The 20,360-nt window shown below is 35.9% G+C and overlaps 1 protein-coding gene across 1 annotated transcript; it reads left to right on the top strand.

Moving 5' to 3' along the window:
• The first annotated feature begins 3,782 nt into the window (after positions 1–3,782).
• LOC142348459 (uncharacterized) lies at positions 3,783–20,086 on the top strand. The gene is made up of 5 exons (XM_075399860.1): positions 3,783–3,996; positions 11,227–11,481; positions 14,718–14,915; positions 15,901–16,059; positions 20,028–20,086. Exons 1-5 carry the CDS (start codon positions 3,783–3,785, stop codon positions 20,084–20,086), a joined length of 885 nt encoding a protein of 294 aa, XP_075255975.1.
• Positions 20,087–20,360: the final 274 nt, after the last annotated feature.

Genomic DNA, 20,360 nt, shown 5'->3' with positions numbered 1-20,360 from the left:
CATCCTGTGTTGCCAGTGTCTGTCAAGTCGTGTCTTGAAGATATCCAAGCTTTCACTTGACACGACGTGTTCTGGTAACTCGTTCCAATCTTTAGTTCAGGAAAACAGGAAAACCATCTCCAACCTATACTAACCATTGGGAATGAAAGGAAAGACTATAAACATATGTAGAAATTATTTTTTCGAAATGAAAATAATTGTGATACTAAAACCGAAAGTTTACGAACTAACGTTCATCATCAGGTTAAAACTGTTTCACAAATTGTTAAAGGATAAAATGCATTTTATTACATTTGTCTGAGACCACAATTTAAACAAATAGAAAATTTTCTCTACAACAATACTTAGCCTATATACAACTTCAGATTTACATCTGCTATCAATTTCTTTAAAAACGTTCCTATTCCGGATTTTTCAATTTTGGCCAGGGTAATTCGAATTTACCCTAACCCTAAGTATCCCTCTTGTGGGGGGTTTTGCAAATTTCGATTTTGTCATGCACAATGTATATTTTTGTGCTCTATTTTTCTTTCCCAAGTCAAAATTATAAATTGAACTAATATTTTAGCGTGAGTTCAAGCCCCTATACTCATCGCGTGATATTCATGGGTTTCTCTACTGTGCGACAGGCATCCAAAAATTTCCTTTCAATGTCATTCGTGAAGCCACATTTCCACAATATGTTGACCCAACTTTGAATCCTTCTTTTGAAGTTCTGATATCCTGTTGATAACATGCCGTCTTCTCTGCAAATCATAGACAAATCCGCAAACCATTACATTTTATCTCATATAGCACGTGGGCTTTCAGGTTTCTATCCAAAGATAATTTATGTCGATGAGGCAAGATCATATTCTTCGTGTTATGATAACCACTTGCAAGTCACATAGTTTTTTTAAATTGCTTGCCAAGTTTTGTGTAAGGTTGCCGTTGCATAATAGAAAAAGTGTTGATTCATCATGTGACACAGTCTGGCTTATTGATGCTGTTTTGGTGTTGTTTTCAATTGATCCTTACTGCCACTTATTATCTTTTGTAAGATCTGGTTTACTATTTTCGCATGACCTCCGTCTGATTATTGACATTTTCAAGCATGTCTTGTTTTTTTTTCAAGCGCCTGAACGAAGACAATCCAATTAGACGTTGCGTTAAAAACCCCGTGAACAGTCCTTCGAATCAAAAATTTTTTATCCTCAGGTGGTACAAAGCTGGAAAAATTCAGTATTATTCCTGTGTCAGTAGGTTTTGAAACAAATGACCAATTTTATTTTCAGTGCTCATATTTACGTTGATATCAAAATTACTTGATATCACTTAAATTAGAAATATACTTTACCCTCAAAATGCCCCACTGTCTGTTGATTGCTGCAAAACGTACAAATTAAATCAATATACTGCTTGTTGGCGTATTCCTCATGTAATAATGACTGAGTACCCTCTGTTGTATTGTAATCACATGTTCCATATAATGACTTATATTTGTGTTTTTGTTTCAGATTTTGTTTTTGTTTCAGAAAAGTTTGCAATAAGCGGTGTTTCATCTGATCAACACGACACCTCATTTGTTAATTTTTGGTATTTGAATGAATCCAGTTTTTGCATGACTCACATTTTGCTCCATTTCCTCGGAAAGCCACCCTCTGGTTGCAGTCTTTGCAATTACACTTTTGATCAGATTGAGAGAGTGTTTTCACTGAGCTCTGGGTTTTTGTAGTGATGCTTCAAACGGTTTCAACCACAAGTTTGCTAATTTGACAGCCAGTGATGCACCCATAGCTGTCATATCTGTGTGTGCTTAACAGATACCGTTTCATTTAATTTGAACATTTGTCACCCCTAGCTTCAATAAAATTTTCCTTGCCGAGATTGGGATTTATGAAGCTACTATGCTTGATTAGAGTTCTCTTGGAACAAATTCTATAGCTTCTCTAACCTGCACGTTGATGTACAAACTTTTTGCGTCAAGAGATATCATCTATTTGTCTTTGAGAAATTCTCTCACCTGTTTTCCTCTGCTTTATCAATATATGCAGGCTAATATTTATCTGTTTTTCAGTTTGATCACATTTTCAACATTTGTTCCATTGAATTTTTGGAACTGATTTGAATTTGGCACATCTTCAATTTTTTCTCTGTACGTTGACTTCGTCATCATAGCGAAACAGCACCCTTTTGTCAAACGGTCCAAACAGCAAATCTTTGGCCTTAAATTAATCATGCACTTTTTTCACACCTCTATTCATTTTGTTTTTCCGTACATTCTTTGGATACCATTTTGCCGGCGCCTCAAGGTAGTGATGCTTCAAAATGTTTCAACCGCACGCTTGCTAGTATTACAGCCATTGATAGACCCAAAGCTGTACCATCTGATTGTACATACCAGATAGCGTCACATTTAAAATGAACATTTTTTTACCTCTAGCCTTAATAACTACTTCATTGCGAATCTTTAGACCCATTCTGGCTTATCGATGATGATTTGGTGTTGTTTTCAATTGATCTTTAATGCCAATTATTATCTTTTCTAAGGTCTGGTTCACTATTTTCGCATGACATTCGTCTGAATATTAATTTTTGGTCAAGCATGTTTTGTTTTTCTCAAGCATATGACCGAAGGCAAGCCAATCAGATGTTGCGTCAAAAACCCTGTGAACCGTCCCTCGAATCACAGGTCTCTTATCCTCAAGTGGTAAACAGCTGCAAAAATTCAGTATTGTTACTGTGTCAGTAGGTTTTTGATACAAATGACCAATTATTTATTCGTTGCTCATATTTATGTTGATACAAAAAAAACCAATACCCTTGCATACTCAATTTTTCTGAGGAAATTAGCAGATTTTTGTGTACTGAATTTGCAAACTTTCATTACTAGTCTGAGTCACCACGAACTGTGCAGATAATGTCATCACTTAAATTAGAAAAAATCTTTCCCATCAAAATGCTCCACCGTCTGTTGATTGCTGCAAAACGTACATAGCAAAACAAAATCCTTCACGTTGGCGTATTCCTCATGTAAAATATTTGAGTACCTTCTGTTGTATTGTAATCACGTGTTCCATTTAATGATTTATATTTGTGTTTGTGCTTCAGATGTCAAATAACAGCTTGCAATAAGCGGTGATTCTTCTTAGCAACACGACAATTTTATTCAATATCTGTCATGAAGTTTCAACTTCTTGATCTTCCGTCGGAGCCAACCCAAGTGCAATGATCTTGTTGGAAGCAATGTTTTATTGATGATCTAAAACTCAATGGAATTACGAATGACTGTCATAAGTTGACATTTCTCAGATCAAACGCAGTGGCGGGATTCTTCACAATTCTTTCGGGAGCAGCTATTTTCGACGCCGCAATTGGTATTCTGAATTCTCAATTCAAGAAGTTTTAGAGAATTATATACACAAGACAACAAGTCCATTCGTGCAAGCAGTGAATTTGATGTTTGCATAACAGCGTTTTTGCCGCGACTACGGATTTTTAATGAGCATTGTTAAATTACATACCTCATCGTGGAGCAACACAGGTACATATTTCTTCGCGATGTTTTAGTATCTGTTCTTAAATCTGATGCAATACGTGTTCGACTTTTGTAGTTGGCGGACTCGGAAGCTGCGCTTGAGAAATGCATTTCACTTGCTAATGCAATCGATGAAACTGACAATTTTACCAGCTCATTCAATGCCAGCTCAGAAAGAAACTCCGCCATCTCTATCTAGTCCACCCGTCGGAAATATCGCTGCTGTCAAAAATTTAGCTCAACCATATAAGTCTTCTAATCGTAAATGTGGGTCTGTGGTCTGAAGGACCATCCACGGTCTAACTGCCCAGCGGGACGAAGTACGTGTCTGAAAGGACATTGGGCAGCAGCGTGTAAGTCAACTGTTGCAACTGTTGCTTCCGATGACAACGAACAAATAGATTCTGTTCTATGGAGTGTGAAGACAACGAACGAAGTGACAAGGTCTCCCAATGGTGTCTACGAAAATGATTCTTCCAGTTAGAGAGTGTATTGATCTCGGTTCTACTTATTCGTTTATAACGGCTGACGTGTGTGAGCAGTTGTAATAACTAATCCAGCCAATGAACTCCAAATCTCGTATCGCGAACGGAAAATGTTTTCCAGTTGTTGAAGTTTTTAGGGCTTTAGTGAACATGATTAACTTTGAATATACATATTCCTTCTCTATTTTTGTCACTTCATTTTTAGCGCTACCATTAGCCTGGATGTACTCTCACAACATGAAGCAGTCTTACTTAAATTTGGTAGAAGGAAGACTCTATTGGACGTTTCAAATTTGGCTGCTATTGCTGAAAGTAACGAGTTTGGACAAATGGTTATTGACCAACCGAAAATTTTTTCCGGCGAGAATTACAAACCTAAGCTAATTGCAATGATGTCCAGACACTCAATCAAACAAAAAAGATTTTGAGTTTATGCAGAATGAGATTTCGGATCGGCTAAAGAAAGTAATATTTTGTCGCTCGAAATCTCCATGGTGATCTCAGGCGTGAGTTGTAAAAGAACAAAAACAACGTTCGGTAAACGACTACTCCATGACAGCCATTTTATTTAACAGACTTGATGCGTGCCCGTTTCCGAATGCGGAAGAACTGCTGAAAAACATTTAGTGATGCTTGTAGTGATGCTTCAAAGGGTTTCAACCACACGTTTGCTAGTATTACAGCCACTGTTGCACCTATAGCTGTAACATCTGATTGTACATACCAGATAACGTTACACTTAAAATGAACATTTGTCAACGTTAGCCTTATTAAACTTTTCATTGCTGATCTTGGGATTTTTTGAGCTACTATTCTTGACTAGTTTTCTCTTTCAGCAATTTCTATAGCCTCTCTAACCGGCGCGTTGGTGTACAAACATTTTGCGTCAAAAGATATCATCTATTTGTCTTTGATAAATTCTGTCACCTATTTTCCCCTGCTTCATTAATTTATGCGGGCTAATATTTATCTGTTTTTTAGTTTTGATCACATTTTCAAAATTTATTCCATTGATTTTTTGGAACTGATCTGATTTTAGCACATCTTCAAGTTTTTCTCTGCCTGTAGGCAATCATGCACTATTTTCACCCCTTTATCCATCGGGGTTTTAGGTACAATTTGTGCTTACCGTTTTGCGGACGCCTCAACTTCACGAAGATTCCTCAACCTCCGTGTTTTTTTCGCGTATTTTACATACAAGTTTGTCAACGTCTGGGAGGAGGTGCACGTCATTAAATTTGTATCTCACAGGTTGTTTAGTTACCAACAATAGGACGTCAAATACGAACTTTGGAATTTCACAACCATCCATTATCGCAACTTCGATAGCCATTCCACAGGGGTCTATCCTGCCTCCATGACAGTTTATCAAATTTTCCATTAAGTCTTTTTTGAAAAATTGTTGAGTGAATCCTTATTTCACGTTTAATGCTGCTTACAGCGGACGTCATCAGTTTGGATCCCAAATTCTCCCTAAACTTGCTTCTATTTGTTTAAAGTGTCTTTTTGAGCACGGTTTATTTCTTGTTTGAGTAAGTTTAATTGAAAACTGTGTACCGCTTGTTCCGAAAAAAAACTATTCAAACTGTTTCATCCAGATGTTTGCTAGTTTTTCATCCAGGGATGTACCCATAACTGAGCCATCTGATTGTATATACCAGATCCCGTTGTATTTAAACTAAACTTTTTTCAACGCTAGCCTTAATAACCTTCATTGCGGATCTCGGGATCTCCGGAGCTGCGTTGCTTGAGTACATTTCTCATTGAGCAATTTCTATAGCGTGTCTAACCCGCATGTTGGTGTACGAGCTTTTTGCGTCAATAGATTTTATCTACTCATCTTTGATCAATTTTTTCACTAATTTTTTGCTGCTTCATCAATTGTTGCAGGCTATTATTGATCTGTTCATCAGTGTTGATCACATTTTCAACTTTTACTCTATGATTTACTCTACTTCATATTTCGGAACTGATCCGAGTTTAGTGCATCTTCAAGTGGCTCTCTGTACGTTGACTTTATGAGCACAGAGAAACCGCAGCCTTTGTCGAACAGTACAAACAGCAAATTTGGCCTTTAGGTAATCATGCATTTTTTGCAGCCCTATATCCGTTTGCCTTCCCATTAAGAATATTAAAGCGATTAAGAATATTAAAGCAATTAAGCCATTAAGAATATTAAAGCGACATCAAACCGAACATATTTAGATGGTTACGTTGGATTTTAAAATGCGAGGGGTGAATGTAATGACAATTAAGTACCTTCTGTTGTATCGTTATCACATGTTCAATGTAATGATTTATATTTGTGTTTGTCTTTCAGATATTGTATAAAAGCTTGCAATAAGCGGTGTTTCATCTGAGCAACACGACAGCTCATTTGTTCTTTTTTGTATTTTGAATTAATCCAGTTTTCGAATGACTCATGTTCATCTCCATTTCCTCGGAAAGCCAGGCTCTGGTTGCAGTATTTGCAATTACGTTTTTGATCGGATTTAGAGATATATCACTGAGCTCCGGGCTTTTGGAGTGATGCTTCAAACGGTTTTATCCCCACGTTTGCTAGTATAAAAGGCAGTGATTCATCCATAGCTGTACCATCTGATTGTACTTACGAGATACCGTTACGTTTAAAATGAACATTTGTCACCGCTAGCCTTAAAAAACTTTTCATTTTGGACCTTGGGATTTTCGGAGCTACGATGCTTGAAAAAAGTTCTCTTGGAGCAATTTCTATAGCCTCTCTAACCCTCTTAAATAGGTCATAAAAGAACCTATTTCTGACAAAAGACCTTTATCATATTTAATTAGACTCTATTTAAAGCCGCTCTAACAAAAAAATCGAAAAATGACAAAAAAATACGAGACATTCCAACATATTGGGCTAGAAATCAGCAGAAATGATGTTTTAACGTACAGCTACGTCTTTCCCAGTAGCTTCACCACACTAAGCACTTAAAGAACTGCAACGCGCGGCTAAGGGCGTCTAATGAAATGTAATACCCGCTGTTATTCCGGTTTTTTAGGAGGAAAATTCAAATGGGTCCAACGAAACGTCGGTCAAGCGAAAAATCTTAAAAATAAAGACTAATAACAGGACTACTATAATTCCCGGGTCGAGAAATATTCCAAAAGTTATGTAAGGAATGCGCTGAAATGCGCTCAATTTTCAAAAAATTCAGCGCAAAAACCTTACATAATAATGCGCTGATATGCGCTAAAAAGTGCTGCAACTTTGTAAGAAATGCGCTGAATTCCGCTGAAATGTCAAAAAGTTCAGCTCTTTTCTTTCGCTCCGAGGATCGAACCCCAATCATTGTGTCTCATCTATCAATTAATCCAGTGCGCTATTGAGAACTGAAATGCTTCCCATTTAATTTGAATTTTTAATAATAAAACGTTTGATATGAAAAGCGCTGAAAAATGTGCTGAAACTTATGTAAGAAATATGCTGAAAATGCGCTGAAATCATGTAAGAAATCCGCTGAAGAAGCGCTGAAATTTTGTAAGAAATGCGCTGAATGTGCGCTGAAATTTTAAAGTTTCAGCGCCATTTCGAAATTTTAGCGCATTTCAGCGCATTCAGCGCATGTCTTACATAATTTCAGCGCATTCAGCGCATTTCTTACAAAAAGATGCGCTGAAACGGCGCTGACATCTCGACCCGGGTTGCAACAAACGTCGTCTGAGGTTTTTTAATTGGCTAGACTAAACCACACTTACCGCAAGGGAAATACCACAAGGGACATCTGCCAGTGTTTCACACGAAATGGAAACTTTTCTAGAAAGGCCGTAACGTGTGAACTAAGTTCCTAGCCAGAACGCAGACAGCTGATCAAATTTTCAAAAAAATTTCAAGGGCAAGATTGAGTGGTTTTGTGGCAAAATATGAAATTGGTTCCATCGAGCTCCATTGCCAGAAAAGAACAATACGTTTTTAAAAATTTCTTCAAACTTCCTTTAAGAGCAGTAAAAACAATAACGTTTTGGAGTAGAATAAAATTTTCTCAATCAAAGACCCAACAGCTGTTACGATTGGCTTTCCAAGTAATTTTTATTACTTTATTTGATATTAATTTTTGTTTATATATTTAGGATCAATTCTGTAGGTAGTTCGTTTCAGTCTGCTGCTACTTTAAACAAAAACTAATTAAGCACATTCGTTCTTGATTTTTTTCACTATTCGAAGAACTTCTGTGACTGTCGTATCCTCGTTTCCGTTGATAATTCCGAAGACTTCTTTGATCATCTACCACTCTTTTGTCAATGTTACTAGGTCGTGATTTTGTTGTAGTAAAATTAAAATGGAATATTTTGGCATTTACACGAACCCTTAGAATTTCGGAATCTTTTCCGTATGTCACACCCCCCCCCCCCCCCCAACACTGAGTGGGCGCATATTTGAAGCACGTGCTATATTTTTTCATATCCCGGGTTGAATTTTTCCGCCCAAAATGGTGTAAGAGAGGGGCTTCAATGGGACGATTTTTTTGCAAAATGCAGCTCAAAATTCTTACATCTTTTTGGACTGCATTGGGCTTCCAACGGGGGTAAAATGGTGTAAGAATGAGGGGTAAAAGACAAATTAACCCCCCACTCTTATGTCTTTTTGGTCTGTCAAGGGGGTAAAACGATGTAAGAGTTCGGAGGTAATTTCTCCATCACCCCCGAACTCTTACATCGTTTTACCCCCTTGACAGATCAAAAAGATGTAAGACTGATGGATTAATTTGTCTTTTACCCCCCCCCCCCTCACTCTTACGCCCTTTACCCCATTGGAAGCCCCATGCAGCCCAAAAAGACGTAAGAGTTTTGAGCTGCATTTTCTTAAAAAATCCTCCAATTGCAGCCCCACTGTTGCATTATTTTACCCCCTTGGCAGCCCACCTCTTACATCATTTTACCCCTCAATCTTACATTGTTTTGAGAGCCTACACTTGAAGACTGCCAGTCTTGAACCCAAAATCTCTGTAGCCTCAGCTGCGTCGCCTTAACCTCCAGACCATCAATGCTTGTCCAACTCTTGATAGTCGATATATATGAATGATACTTGTTAGAATTGCCCCTCTCAAAAATTACCCCCTCACTCTTACATCAATTTAACCCCTCTGATCAAATTACTCCCTCACTCTTACACCATTTTACCCCCATTGGCAGCCCAAATCTTACAGCATTTTACCACTCTGAACAAATTACCCCCTCACTCTTAGACCATTTTACCAATTTGCAGCCCAACTCTTACCTCATTTTACCCCCTCTGGACAAATTACCCCCACACTCTTACATCAATTCACCCCCATAGACGAATTACCCCCCCCCCCCCCAACTCTTACAACAAAATGGGAGGATTTTAGGACGGCTGCTTGTTTGGCACGTGACCCAGAATTCCTCGCCTTCTTTCGAGATCCAAAACAATCGAGCTCAGGATTTCGAGTTTGAGTATCGGACTTTGGCCACAGTCCTACAAAACCACCTTGGGCTCACAGACCCACACAAACGAGACACACTGATCTCAAAACTCTATTTAAAACTTATTTTTCTATTTTTTTCTTTCTCTTTCTCTATTATAACTTTTTTCTCTCTAACGAATATATATCTGTCATATATTCTTCTCTTTTTCCACAGGAATGAAGATTAGGATCAGTTCTTTTCTTCTTTCTCCCCGGTCGGGACTTACAAAAGAAAGCATTTAATCTCACTAATAAATATAATAGGAAAGGTAGCTCACACAGTAGCTTAAAGACGGATTTCCACCAGAAGGTAAGCTGGTAAATCCGACTGGTTCAAAACTTGTACCACGTGGAGATAAACAGAAATCTCCTCGTCCAAACCAGACAGAGACTACGACTACAAGCGATCCTCCAACTGGGAATAAATCCTCACTACAAGACAGTGAGAGCAGTTGGGCATACTCTCAACAGGACTGACGTTACTGGCCAGCACACCCTGTAACTGGCACCCTTACTGGTTTCACAAGGCAGACCTCTTTAGTGACCACACTAGTGAATACTTCACTGACAGGGACTTCAGACGATGACACAAGTCACAATCCACTTCAGAGAGGACACAACTCATCACTCACTTCACCCTACCTTTCAACGAGGATGACACATTCAACGTATTTCTGCTACACTTCACAGATTCGGATTTGAAACTCTCAACCCCGGATGGATGTGGCAGTGAAAATACTGAATGTGCACCTTCAACCAATCAGAGACTGAGAAGACACTGTTCTCTTTTAAATAGAGAAAACTGAACTAACTGTAGTCAGTCTTGTAGACACCATGTGTATACCATTGACTCCGGTGCTATACTTCTTAACCACCTTAATAATAGAAGTTTACTCTCAGTCTTTTACAGAGTCGGTTAGTCTTAGTGATATAGGTAAGTCTACTTCGCGCGCAAAAATATGTAGCCCTAGCTCTTTATACTTTAAGGCTGTAAAAGGAGCCCACATCGGGTCTGCCTTAGTAGCAACGAAACGGAAATTATTTATAGTTTGAACAGATAGATTACCGCAGTTTCCTGTCTTTAAACATGAACACATTAGTCACTTGTCTGGGTTGATATAACAAAATGAACAGAATATATGGACATCTAATGACATCTAATATGCAAAAAAAGGCAAATATGAACTAAAGAACAAAGAAATATGGAGATGCCATGTCCATGTGCCACAAGAGTTAATCTTACTCTCACCAATCAGCTGTAGAGGAGGCTGTATTACTGGGACCGCACACAGTGGTTAAAATGGAACAAAATCTACAAAGTCTTAATGGCAGTTAAATTAAACCGGCATCAACGCAAAAGATCTTATTCGATTTTCGATGTTCGCTGTTGATTCTACCACAGAGAGTTTTGCTCAAAAAACAGAAATTGGTTCGCTTAATATTTTTGACCAACAAACATATCTTTACTAGGCGCTCTACTTAAATATTTACAAAGATCATATGAAGATTACACATCATACGAAGATCATTCGAAGATCATTACAAAGATCAACCCTCAACGCCTCCCTCCACTTATTACACCTCATTACACTCAAATAACAACTCTTCCACCCTTAATTAAGCGGAGAATTATGGTATATTTTTTCATTTATACACTCTACACTCTTTTCCTCGTTATTTTTGTGGAAAATTCTCGGCCCGGGACGCTTTAGAAAAAGAGACCAACAAATGTTTGCTCGGAGCAGAACATGATCAAAATCAGGAGAAATCAATTCAGCATTCTTCATCAAAGCCATTTCCATGAGCTCGCCTTTAAGTAATTCTATCACACAATTTAAGAAGTCGATTAATGCTTGTCGACAAAGTAAAATCTGTTGCTGTAAAATGACAATTCGACGCTTTGTGATTTTGTCGTCTTTTCTGGCTTTCCTGTTCAACGTGTACAACATTTCGATGGAGTTCATGACGTCACAGATGGTAGTGACTCGGTTGTCCAGGCCCTATGACCCCGCCGAAGACCACTTTTACCCAGGTCTGTTGTTCCTTTTTCTGTTTTCGTTTCACTTATTAATTTATTTGATAAATTCTAGTTCACTCTTTTGTTTCGATTAAACAGATGCAGTTCCCTACAGAACTAGAGAAAAACAATTGACGGACAAAAACTATTGAAAATAAGTTTTATAGAGAAAAAGAAAAAGATAAAAATAAGTTTTCATAAAGACCGTATTTTGCTTGCGTTACTAAATTGTTGAACAAACTAAAATAGGAAAAGTAGCTTCTAACAATAGGTTGTTTGATTTAACAGAAACGTATAAATTTTTATTTATAAATCATTTTATATCAAAAGACAAAATCAAACTTATTTTAAAAAAAACCTCTAAACATTTTGTGAGCATTTACTCCAAGCTTGAAACTCAAATCCTGCACTTTGGTCAAAAAATATTTTTTTGCTGAAATCTTATAAAATCGAGCGAATATAAGATACTCGAGATTAGAACAGTAGAGAAACTAAATTTCTTGAGAGATTGACGCTAGGAAACTCGGTTAAGTTGTCAGCTCTATCTTATGTTGATTGTTCCCAATTCTGCAAGCGATTCTCAGATTGAAGCTTTCTTATCGCCTCAAATTAAGTAGTGCAGGATCAGTCTTTACAGTTTGACGTTAAAATTTAAAAAAATATATGAAAATAAGAAAAAAACTATTCAGTAAAGTATGAACAAGCTCTTGTGAATTTCTGCAAGGTGGCTAAAAACTCAGAAGTTCTATCAAGAAAGTATGATAAACGTTTTCAAAACGGTCTGTCTTTGATTAACGATAATAGAAGTCCAATTTCTAGTGATTTTAGAAAAATTGGAGTCCAAAATTCTGTAAAAACTTAAGCAGACTTTCCATCAGAATAGTTAAAGGTTATAGTTGACAAAGAGTTGCTAATAACTATAAATGAGGTTTTCGTTTCAAGAAGAACAGTAAAATCTTTGTTTGTTGAGAAAATAGCAAAGCATTTTTTCTTCTTGAGTCATCTAGCGTGGCATATGTACAAAAGGAATATTTCAAAAAATGTTAAAAATTGTAACGTCGTTCTTTCAATTCAGCACGTAAACATTGGAAAATAAGTGTTCGAAATTCTTTTTTTGAGTGATTTGCTTTAGATTCTTTACAACTGTCCAAATAAAAGAAACAAAAAAAACTTTTAAAATTTTTTACCAAAATGACAAAATTTTGACCCAACAATCTAGTTCTCCTTCAACATCATACATTTTATATGTGACCTGTAATTAATGAGAGCAGGTAACTAGTAGTAAAAAAGGAAAAGGGTAAAGCTAAAAAACACATAAACATCTTTTATAAACCATAAGTTTCCCGTAATACACACAATTAGCACAATTGTTCAATTGCACCCTCCTCCAACATAAGTTATTTTATATATGACCTGTACTTATGAGACTAGGTAATTTGTAGACAAAAAAAGAACAAAAAGGACAGGCTAAAAAATACTTTCATTTCATCAAAATTGTTTCAAGTCAATATTGAGTAGATTGGTTTGCTCATCCATGGGAAGCCACCAGGAATTGTCAATATCAAAAAATTTTCATGCGAGTACAAGAAGAATCACAAATAAAGAAAAAAAACAAAATTTAAAAAAATTTTCGAGAAAATTATTGTTGAAGCTGCAAAATCGTAATATGTACTGAAAAAATTGATCTTTTCTGTTGCAGTTTTTTGAGCAAAAATATCATCCTGTCAATCATGCGATAATGTGACAAAGACAAAAAAAGAATCGGAAATCGCTGATAGCCCAAAAGTCAGAACTTTTGTTTTTGAAGTTTCCAAGCCAAAAAAATCATTATTTCACAATTAGAACTGAAAAAAAAAACTAAAATTAAGTAGTAAACTTAAAAACAGGTTGGTAGAAGAAAGAAAAAGCAGTTTTTTTGGTAGTACGCTAGAAGTTAATCAAAATAAGAGCAACATCGGGGCAAAGCTCAATAATCCATTCCTTTGAAGACTATCATTTTTAAAAATCAAAACAATTGAAACCTTTTGCCTTAAAAACACTAGATAGATTAGTTTGTGCCTCCTTATGAAACCAATCGGGACTTTCATGAGAGATATCGAATTATAAAACAACAAGATAACAACTATTTCAGTCAGAACAATATTTCAAACAGTTTTACTTAAACTCATTGTTGAAGCCTTAAAAACTATGAGCTACTCACTGAACACAATATGTGGTCATTGGGTGTCATTGTCACGTACATAATTTTTTAATAACTGAGCCTAAATTTGAATTGTTCTGATGTGTAATTAGCATTAAAAAGACAAAAAAAGCAACACATTTTTTAAAAAAGGCCAGAGCAATCCGAATTACATTTAGATTGTAAAGATTCACAATTAGATCAAAACCAGCCGTGCTACTGCTGTTTGTCAATTAATAACATTCCTCTTCTGGACTCAAATACATTGACAAAATGTGAAAATATCAAAATTAAATGATGCATTTTGGATAATTATCAAGTAAAATCAGACAAAGCCCGGCAAAAATTTAATTCCATAACATTCTCAAAGGACGTTGAACAAAAACTGGCACTTTTTGGTGTTTAAAAATCTAAATAGAATGGACTAAAAAAGATTTTTTGGTGCCAATTTTAATGAAAAATGGCTGAATTTTTTGAAAAAAACGTAGCGGTATAAACAAGAATATTTTTCTTTGCAATTTTGGCATAATTTGAGCAAAGCTGACACAAAACTTAAGTCAAAATACAGAAAGTGTCATCAAAAAGAATGGAAATTGGTCAAATGTTCACATAATTTTAAATTTCAATAAAAAAGAAACTCACAAAAATCACTCAAAACGAAACTCAAAAAATCCACTAAATTTTTATTTATGTATTCTACGCTGAACGCTCTTTCTAATGATTCCACTCTCAATCGTCTACGATGAATGTTTTGATCGGCCAAAATTGACTGAACAGAAAACCCAGTTGAGCATAGAGTTCCTGTCCCACTAAAGTGGGTCGGAACAATTATATGTATTTTCAATTCATTTTTCATTTCAGTACCATCACATTCTTTGCAGAGAGTACTTTTTTCTGTAACAATAAAATTCCGAGAACAGGCCTTGGTTTCAACAGCGCTCATCGTAAATGTATCGTTGAGAGCTGAAGATAACTTGACTTGTGATTTTGAAGATTTTTCTTTAATAAAGTAAGAAACTCGATTTTGATATGCTGTACTTCAGTGCTTTCAGTTGATATTTTCCTTTGTCAGACATCATAATCTGCCCAAATGACAATCTGAAGTACGACATCCACAATTACATTGACGTGTCTGAGCTGGACAGGTTCTCATATCTGGCTGTGGAGTTTTATTCCAGACACAGTTCACATTTGCTACATTCTGCCGCTAATTTGACAGTCGAACAGGTTCCTCAATTTTTGCAGGATCTGGGATACAATGAATACAGAGGTTAGTCAATAACCACCTGGAAATATTGCTTCAGTTTGGTTTCATGAGGGATGTAACAAAAACTGTATAACAAAACTGTAAAGGATGTAACAGAAATATTTAGAAAAGGTTTTCCTTAATTGACCCGTGATGCCCTCGGAAATGTCTAAACAAGTTATAATATAAAGCGAGACTACCATATAACAATCACATTTTCCCTCAAAAATGTGAAATCAATTACATGGTCAAGAATTAATTAACAAAGACTTTTAACTAGTTTGTTCGAATTAGCTTGTCACTGATTAATTGAAGGTATCAAGATCTGGATTAGATAGATATGAACATTTGATGGCAGTTGCCTTCTTTCTTTGCTTATGAAATCATTATCCACTGTTCCTTACCGATATTTGAAAACTTTTCCACATATATCAATGGAAATACTTCAGCTCTATTTGATCTAGTGCACTGTCTTTTGTCAATTTAATCAATATTGAATGATCCGATGAAGTAAGAAATGTACTAAATGTAAGAAATTTTTGTAAGAAATGTACTAAATGCAATGATTTTTGTTTTTGAAGGTATTGAATTTATGTAGGAATTACTCCCCAGTGCCGTTTATGACGCCCCAATTGAAATTATGTTTTGTTATATATATATATATATATATATATATATATATATATATATAGCAGATTATGAAGTAAAGAATAACACCTACGTCTTTGAAGCGTAAAGTTTTTTGTCCATGAAGACGGGGGTTCCCAGAATCAATAGATCCAAATATTTTTATTCAGCACCTAAAACTACTCAACACATTCAACACATTTCTAGCATAATGTCTATATATTCAGCGCATGCTTTACAAAAATGTACGCTTACATTTGCTAACACCTCGATCCGGTATTTGAGCAGTTACATGTTGCAGTTCAAGTCGGCGTTTAACATAATTTTTTTCTTCGATAGAGCAGTGAAATGTGAAACTGAAAGAATCTGAGTATGTGTTCAGATGACTTCTTGCATGGGTTCGAAGATGGCGAGGAACTGTTGATGCCTCGGACTCTCTATCAGTACAACTCAATCCTCAACATAAACCAGACAATGGCAGCCATGCAACCACTCCACAACACTGTCATGCAGTGCATTGTCAGATACAACGACGGATTTGGTAACATTTTTCGGTTTTTTACCATTATACGCAAGTAGAAGTCAAAATGCCGGTATTTTAACGGGCATTTTGACTTCTAAAATACCGGCATGGTCTTTACCGGCATGGCCCCCCGTTAAAATACCGGCATGGCCTTTTTTAGGTATCTTTTTCGAAAACTTGTAAAATTTTTCGAAAATTTTGTTTCTCGTGGTTGGCAAAGACTTGTAATTTTTTTGAGAATTTGGTGTTGTGAGAGTGGTGGAACTTGTAAAATTTTTGGAAAAGTTTTTGGTGTGGTGAATGAGTGAAACTTGTAAAATTTTTCGAAAATTTTTCGAAAGTTTTGCGAAAATTTTGTTTTTCGTGGTTGGCAAAGACTTAAAATTTTTTGTGCATTTGGTATTGTGAGAGTGGTGGAACTTGTAAAATTTTTGGAAAAAAGTTGGCGTGGTGAATGAGTGAAACTTGTAAAATTTTTCGAAATTTTAGCAAATTTTTTTTTAAAGTAATTTTTCTTAGTTCAAATGCAATTTGCAATGAAATTTTGTCATTTTAACAGCTTGGCGAAACAAATAATTGTGATTAACTTGGTGCTGAATATTTGTTTTTTTTTGTTATTTTTTATGTTTTTACTTAAAAATATCACTATTTTGCAAACCGGCTAAAATAACTGACGTCCAATTTTACAATATTCAGTTTCAATTATTTGTGCCGAAATTGTGGATAAAAAAGTGTGATAGATTAAGAACAAAAAGGGCATGATTTGGACATTTTTGACGGCGATTAACACATTTATGTATCAATGAAGACTTCTTTGAAGTGTTCATGTATGACTTCACTACATGTTAGACAAGACATGGGTGTGGCAACCATAAAACTAGGCAACCATAAAACTAGACATGGGTGTGGCAACCATAAAACTAGGCAACCATAAAACTAGACATGAGTGTGGCAACCATAAAACTAGGCAACCATAAAACTAGGCTGCAATCGACCTTGTAAAGCCGAAGTGAGGAAAATTGGTCTTAAATAGTTTTAATGGTATTGCCTTTTCTTTAGGATTCAATTCGAAGCAAGCCGCATTTCTTAAATTTCTCTTACTACGTGTTGAAACCATTTAGAGCGTATTTCTTCTCCACAACAGAAACAAAGTTATGACTGAAAAACTTTCCTTTCACGATAATAGTGACTTTTCCACGAACAATAATGAAGTGCTTTTTTGCCAGAATTTGATACTTGAAATAAACTGAATGATTTGAGAATTCAATTATTAAATAGTCAAAATTTATAAAGTCAGCTTCACAAAAAAATGTCATACACTCAACAAACAGTATCAACAAAGGAATAAGTTTGATTTAGTTTTCATAATTGAGATCGATTCTTTGTTTCTTTGGTGCAAAACACTTGCTCACAGGTGGAGTCGCAAGGCTTCCACTGCTCGAAACATCATCTGGTTTGTTTTCAGGTTTCTTTTCAGGTGTACAGACAATTATATTATGAATAGGTGTTGGTGGTTTGCTAAAAATTTCTGGGCTCTCAATATCTGGTATCATTTTCCAAATTCTTTCAACCAGTTCAAGATCTCTCCAGTAGCCCTCTTGATTTTCATACAGCGCGACTTCTTTCACGTCCTAATCGTAAAAAATGTTCGTACTCCATCGTTCAATGTGTCTGGGTCAAATACAAACTCTCTGACATAAGTAATTACAAAATCCAGCAAGTATTGAGCTCCTTTCATAAGGATTTCTCAAATCGAAATGACTGAATAAAATCAAAAGTCACAATAGGCACAGCCATGTGATTTACTGTAACCCACTCATCTAACTGATAGTCCTGCTGTACAACGATAACAGTCTGTTTTCTGTAAGTTTCATAAGCAATTTTTCGGCTGTGAAGCGTCGATTCCGCCTTTAGAATGATGGCTATAGGAGACATTAGAATTATTTCTTTGATTATAGCAGAATTTTGGTAATCGAATTGAACAATAGGAGTCTGTTGTAAAAATGCTCTTCCAGGAACAGTTCTGCTGAATAAAATTTGGAATTGAGCAAATGAAAATTGAAGAGAAAATTAGGAAATAAAGAGTTCTGTTGTAATTCTAAACTAAAGCGTGTTCAATCAATTCCTTCCGTTTTTGTTGTAAAAGGTCACTCAAGTAGCCATCACACACAAGTTCATTACACTCAAATCCTTGTATTTTAAGTGAACCTTAGTATACTATTCGTTTTATCGTTTCCAATCTTTCTGTGCTAGCTGGACACACCCAATTTTATTACTTTCTTATCTAGAGAAAATAATGAAAGCAGTATATTGTTCAAATACCAAACAGCGTTGATTTGAGGAATGTCATGTAGATCAAAAGTTATATAAAGCTTTAAAGTTTGTTAATGTCTGGGACTTAGCATTTGTTCTCGCAATAGTGTTTTGTTACACTCGCGGGTTTATTAAGTTTTGGAACAAAACTTGACTTCACTGCTTTTACGCCACCTTTCGTGTCTGCATAGCACTCGAACGTATTTAATACTTTCTTATCAATGGTAATCAACAGTATAACGTAATGTTAACATTTTTGTATACGTTTTGTGTGTGTGTGTACAAACTAACACCAGCATATGCTAGGAACATTCTTTTACTGCTTCCTTATCTTGAAATAGTTTCAAAGGAATTTGCTTTTGTATGATCAAGTTAAAGTAAGTTAAATAAATCATCAAGTTAAAGTAAGTTAAAGTAAGTTAAATAAATCAAATCCCATTTTGTCTGTTGTTAATAAATCGTTTTCCGACGCAGGGACCAGTAATCCATTTTCTTATATTTCCAATCAATTTAATGCGCAGCCGGGCTAGCGAAAAGAAGGTATGCGTCTTGAAAAGCCAAGTGTATGCAAAAATTGTTTGAACAAAATTCACGAAAAATATTTATCGGTTTCAACAATGTACCCAAACAAGAGTGTAAAGTTAAATTATTTTGTGGCTACAAGTGAATATTTTAGTGAAATTGGAAGGTTTGATTTTGATATAGCGCTAAAATTGAGGCCCTACTGTGGTATTATTTCGCATAGATATTATATTCGTCAGTAGATAAATACTTAAAAATCTCAAAAGTTTGCACGCTATTTTACACCACGCAGGTGGTTTCATATACGAAATATATAACCAAGGACCTGGCTACTCTTATAAGCTCCGGTGGAAAAGCAGCAACTGTTTTAGCGGACATTGGTCGGGAATATTGTTTTGCGTATGTATAAAGGTTTTTCATCCGTCAATTTTTCATTTATTGGAATGCTGAGCAGCAAAACAGTTGTGTTAGACGCTGAAGGGTTTCGTCATAGAATAGAAAAATTTATTGTTAAAGAACTTAGTGATTGCACCGAGGACTATCTCGACTGCGTGTCATTTTTACCTCCAACAGGTTATAGAGAGTTAACAACTCAACAAAAGCAATCTTTCAGTTGGTTGACTAGAAATTTGCACGGCATTGAGTGGGACACAGGAAACTATCCCTATATTTTTCTCACACAATAATTTCAAGGCGTTCGCTTGAGGAATCCGGGTGCAATATTCTACGCTAAGGGAGAGGAAAAAGTAAATTTTTTGTCAGATTTGCTGGAGTGCCCTATTATTGATCTGAATTCACTCACGTGTCCTTCGATATCTGTGAACTATTTTTCACAAAACCATTCAACTGTCAAAATCATTCAAAGGGCAAAAACATTTTCAACAAACATTGTGCAAAAGAAAAAGCCATATTCTATTTCAACTGGTTAACAAATGAGAGAGGAATTGACGAAAGTGGAAGCACCCTTGTCACTGAGATCAACAATTTGCGCCCTGATTGAGGGTGACGGGAATCTGAGTCTTTCAGTTTCCAATGACGAAACCATAAAAACCGGAAACCAGTTTTTACAGAGAAAAGTTAAATTGTTGCTGACTGAGGACGAAATTCGTTCATTTACTCCTTTAGTATATTATATTGAACTTTCTCTTCAGTGGAAAAAGCAAAAAGTCAAAAACTCAACCCAGAGTTTGTCCTCCGAGACCCTTACTGATGTCGAAGCACCTAGTTGGTGAAGAAATTGACAAGAACAATCCTTCACTGCCAAAAGAGATTCAACAATTGGTGAAGGAAGAAAGAGTGCAAAAAATTGTTCATTATGACAAAACTGAGAGACTCTCGGAGTGCTTTATGGTTCATATGAAAGACTTTCTAACTGAGTTCAATTGCTATGAAGTGTTTTATGTAGAGTGATTTTTTTTCTCAATACCTCTTTTAAAAAATTTATTTTGTCTCGAGATGGAGGGAGTAACAGTTGATCAAGTTGA

The sequence above is a fragment of the Convolutriloba macropyga genome, chromosome 1 (genome assembly GCF_964194025.1).
Source record: "Convolutriloba macropyga chromosome 1, txConMacr16.3, whole genome shotgun sequence".
Taxonomy (NCBI): Eukaryota; Metazoa; Xenacoelomorpha; order Acoela; family Convolutidae; genus Convolutriloba; species Convolutriloba macropyga.
The sequence above is the reverse complement of the archived record's forward strand: the minus strand, read 5'-3'. Positions and strand labels throughout refer to the sequence as shown.

Coding starts and splice junctions, on each gene's coding strand:
- LOC142348459 (XM_075399860.1), top strand. CDS start 3,783: ATGTGGGTCTGTGGTCTGAAGGACCATCCACGGTCTAACTGCCCAGCG. Junction 3,997..11,226: donor CTACGAAAATGATTCTTCCA/GTTAGAGAGTGT, acceptor AAATCAATTCAG/CATTCTTCATCAAAGCCATT. Junction 16,060..20,027: donor CAGATACAACGACGGATTTG/GTAACATTTTTC, acceptor CTTTCTCTTCAG/TGGAAAAAGCAAAAAGTCAA.